At 46.9% G+C, this 4,428-nt stretch overlaps 1 protein-coding gene across 1 annotated transcript; it reads right to left on the bottom strand.

Moving 5' to 3' along the window:
* Positions 1 to 213: 213 nt before the first annotated feature.
* On the bottom strand, positions 214 to 4,111 carry LOC116547757 (nidogen-1-like). The gene is made up of 2 exons (XM_032273592.1): positions 3,505 to 4,111; positions 214 to 670 (listed from the first exon to the last, which is right to left on the bottom strand). The coding sequence occupies exons 1-2, from the start codon at positions 3,650 to 3,652 to the stop codon at positions 411 to 413; spliced, it is 408 nt and encodes a 135-aa protein (XP_032129483.1). The 5' UTR covers positions 3,653 to 4,111; the 3' UTR covers positions 214 to 410.
* Positions 4,112 to 4,428: the final 317 nt, after the last annotated feature.

Here is a 4,428-nt window from a genome sequence, read left to right as displayed (position 1 = left end):
GAGGCGGAGGTTGCAGTGAGCTGAAATCATGCCACTGCACTCCAGCCTGGGTGATGGTAGGGAAATCCTGTCTCAAAACAAAACAAAACAGGGTACATATAGATGTATAATACAATTATAAAATTATATTAATTATATTATCTGGAAATTATATGCTGGGATATTTGATATACATGTAAATAGATAGATGCTGGAGAAAACGCTGAGAGGAAATACACTTAAATGTCATAATAATTATGTCCAGGTTTTACAATTCTAAGTTATGCTATTGTCTTTTTTGCACAAAATTCTCTACAAGGAGTGTGTCCTATGTCTGTAAGTGGAGGGAAGGTGACTGTAAGCAGCTAAGGCCCAGTGTATTTCCCTCTCCAGATTCCAGAGACAGTCCCAGCTCATGGTTGCACGGTGGGTCAGGAGCATGAGGCTAGTGGCTGGTCCAAGGCTGGTCCTGGGACACGGTGGGGCTCACCTGAGCTGGAGTAGTGGTACAGCTCCGTGTAGGGCTCAATGTGCACGGAGGAGCCGAAGGGAATCTGCGGCACGCGGCCCTCCAGCTCCGTGTCAATGGTCAGGTGTCCATGCTCATCAATGCCGCTGAACCGCTGCTTAATGACCAGCTTGCCCGGGTGCTCCATGAAGGTCACCTCAGCCTGGCGAGTGAACTCGCCCCCTGAAAAACAAGACAAGACTGTCACTTTGCCATCTGGGGAGGATGACCTTCTGTCCGCCTCAGGTCACAGTGTGGAGCGGTGTTGGTGTGAACCCTTCTGCGGGTGCTTTAGTTTGGCTGGTAGACCATGGAGCTGGTGACAACGAGAGCGCTCAGACATCCCTGTGGCCCAGCTGAGCCATGTACAGAGGAGAGAAGAGGCTTCCCAGCCACAAACCAGCATCTGCAACGGGTTGACTCAAGGGTTGTTGTGGAAACAGCAGAGGATGGGAGTTTGACTCCCAGCGGTGCTAGGTTCTGTCTGGGTAAACTTGGGTAAGCTACTTAACTTCTCTGAGTCTCCATTTCCTGGTGATTAAAAAAAGAATACAGTCTATGTTGTAAAGGACACAATGTATGTTCTGCAAATTGTCAGGTGCCCCACAATGCCAGTTACAGTGATAATTATTGAAATAGCTAAGTCCTGGTCAGATGGGTGAGTTGCTCAGGGCAAACCATTCCCAGTACTGAAAACCACCCAAGGATCACATGCTACCATGATGGCTCAGGAACTTCTCTTGGTCTGTGCAAGACGGCAGCCCCAGACAGGCAGGAAAAGTACTTCTCCCTTTTCCACAATGGCCTGCCCCATGATAGCAGGGGTTGACAAACTACGGCCTCAGGGCTAAATCTTGCCAGCTGCTTATTTTTGTACAACCCTTGAGCTAAGAAAGGTTTTTACTTCTTTTTTTCTTTTCTTTTGAGACGGAGTCTCACTCTGTCACCTAGGCTGGAGTACAGTGGTACAATCTTGGCTCACTGCAACCTCCACCTCCCGGGTTCAGGCAATTCTCTGCCTCAGCCTCCTGAGGATCTGGGATTACAGGCACATGCCACCACACCTGGCTAATTTTCTTTTGTATTTTTAGTAGAGACATGGTTTCACCATCTTGGCCAGGCTGGTCTCGAACTCCTGACCTCATGATCCACCTGCATCGGCCTCCCAACATGCTGGGATGACAGGCGTGAGCCACTGTGCCCAGCCAATGGTCTTTACATTTTATTAATGGTTAAAAAAATAAAAAATCAAAAGAACAGCATTTCATAGTATGTGAAAATTATATAAAATTTAAATTTCAGTGCCCATTCAAAAAGTTGTATTGAAACACAGCCGTGCCCATTCATTTATATATTGTCTGTGGTTGCTTTTCACTCTACAATGACAGTTGAGCTGTTGCAACAGAGACAATATGGCCTAAAATATTTAGGCATAGCTTAAAGTATTTACTATTAAGCCCTCTGCAGAAAAAGTTAGACAACCCCAGCTTTATAGTTGAACAAGTCCCAGGCAAATATCTCATTGATAACACAGGACCAGGAGAAATTCTGAAGGATCACTGCAGTAGCAGAGATGTGCTATTGTAGGGAATTTGCAGACTCCCTCTCCCTCATCCCTGCTGAAGTCCATGTATATTACAAAATATCACCAATATAAACGAACTCATTTAAAAATACCACCAGTGTGAAAGCTGTGCAGGGAAGGAGTGGGGTCTGTGAGTTTTACTGCCCCCAATTATAAAGTAGCAAATCTTTTGAGCAGTTTCACTCCTTTTTTTTTTGAGATGGAGTCTTGCTCTGTTGCCCAGGCTGGAGTGCAATGGCACGATCTTGGCTCACTGCAAGCTCCAACTCCTGGATTCAAGCAATTCTCCTACCTCAGCCTCCCAAATAGCTGGGACCACAGGTGCCTGCCACCACGCCCAGATAATTTTTTGTATTTTTAGTAGAGAAGTGGTTTCACTGTGTTGGCCAGGATGATCTCAATCTTCTGACCTTGTGATCTGCCCTCCTTGGCCTCCCAGAGTGCTAGGATTACAGGCGTGAGCCACTGCGCCCAGCCTCACTCCTTTTCTAATACATAGCCTCTCCTTTCTTAAGACAGCCACACTCTGTGTATTTATATGCCATGACTTTGAGGGGTTACCAGCGTGGAGCCTGGATGGAGACTCTGCTTCCAGCAGTGGTTCCTCTAATAAAGCCTTGGCTAAGGCTCCAGGTTGGTTGAGGCAGTGTGGGAGAAGGCAGGTCTAGGTTGTTGGAGGCAGTGGCTAGGTACCTGTGCCCCAGCACAAAAGCTCCAGGTCCTGGAAGTGACCAGCGATGAAGGAAACAGACTCCTCCGACCCAGCTGTTCCTGGGAGTGGGTTTCCAGCACTCAAAGGTTGGGCTTGTCTCGGCAGAGCAAGGGAAAGGCCACGACAACACCAAGGAAACATCCTTCAAGCCATCTGGCCACATGTCCAATAATGACTGAACCTTCCTCAGTAGGGCATGGTCTCTAAAAAACTCCAAAGATATTCAAGTTTCCTAAGACTTCTGAGGATTATGTTGATGCAGCTTAATTAACCAGCTAGAAATGACAGGTTCCTTCTCTCTGAGCAGATACTGAGGAAATGTCAAAGTCAATTTCAGGTTGGTTTGGAATTCAGAGGCAGGCTTGATAGAATGAGGCAAACTGTGAGCCCCACAGTTTTGGCTGTGAGGTTCTATGAGCTGATATTACTCGTTCTGCCAGAAACACCTAAATCTCCACCAGGAGACTGCTCCTCAATCAAAACCCAATTCTACGCAGTCTCGGTTGCTATATACTAATGGTAATATTACATGTTCATTTTACCTCATCATCTTATTTCCAGGATAGAACTACAGGATGTCCTGTCTTCTGACAAAAAGGAGCAACAGCATGCTCTTCACTAAGTTGTCTGCAGACTCAGAGTTCTCTTTCTATTCATTCCCAGGCCTCCCCCCAGGCACCACTCTGTGACTCATTAATTTTCATGTCGGATGTAAATTACCAGTGATGCTGAACCCATTCTTGAATCCATCTTGCTCCACTGCAAACATCCATCCAATGATGCCTCCAACTGGGGCCAGCGGAAGCAGAGAATATCCAAGGGTCTCGGGAATGGTACTGATGGCTGTGTAGGAGCGCCCGTGGTTCATTACTACGTAAGAGTGGAGGTCAGTGTTCTCAAAGACAATGGGGACCTGGCTGTTCCCCACAAAGATCCTTCCTTTCACCTTGCCATTGACTCGCTGGGGGGAACCTGAGCAAGGAAACAAAGAAAGAATGTAGAGACCACTTCCAAGCCAGCCTTTCAAACAAGAGTAACGTGTATGACCTGTACTTATTGAAGAAAGCAAAGAATCAAAACAGCACTGGCATACATGGCTTTGGGTAAGCAAAAGGAGCTGTTCTTCCTGAGAGTACCCACAGCTGCATGCTGTGAGCCTTCAAAATTCCAATGCCCCTGACTCTCTCTTCCCTGTGACTGAAAATGGATAGCACAAAAGGTGGCTCCACGTACAGCTATTGAGGAACTGCAGGAGCAAAAAACAGAATTTCAGAAGAATATCAGGGTGATCTAGAACTAAGGGGACCATAGAATTTCTCATATCTGACAGTAAAAGGAGGCCAGGCGTGGTGGCTCATGCCTGTAATGCTAGCGCTTTGGGAGACCGAGGTGGGTGGATCACCTGAGATCAGGAGTTCAAGATCAGCCTGACCAACATGGTGACACCCCACCTCTGCTAAAAATAAAAAAAAATTAGCTGGGCATAATGGCAGGTGTCTGTAATCCCAGCTACTGGGGAGGCTGAGGCGGGAGAATCGCTTGAACGCGGGAGGCTGAGGTTGCAGTGAGCCAAGATCACACCATTGCACTCCAGCCTGGGCAACAGAGCGAGACTCCGTCTCAAAAAAAAAAAAAAAAAAAAAA

Source organism: Sapajus apella, unplaced genomic scaffold, assembly GCF_009761245.1.
Source record: "Sapajus apella isolate SASKATOON/1434 unplaced genomic scaffold, GSC_monkey_1.0 scaffold4536, whole genome shotgun sequence".
In the NCBI taxonomy this organism is placed as follows: domain Eukaryota; kingdom Metazoa; phylum Chordata; class Mammalia; order Primates; family Cebidae; genus Sapajus; species Sapajus apella.
This window is presented reverse-complemented; position numbering and strand designations above follow the sequence as displayed.

Excerpts from the sequence above, each read along its gene's own strand:
- LOC116547757 (XM_032273592.1), bottom strand. The coding sequence starts at position 3,652 with ATGAACCACGGGCGCTCCTACACAGCCATCAGTACCATTCCCGAGACC. Across the intron at positions 671-3,504 it reads GAATGGGTTCAGCATCACTG|GGGGCGAGTTCACTCGCCAG; the intron begins GTAATTTACATC and ends CTTGTTTTTCAG.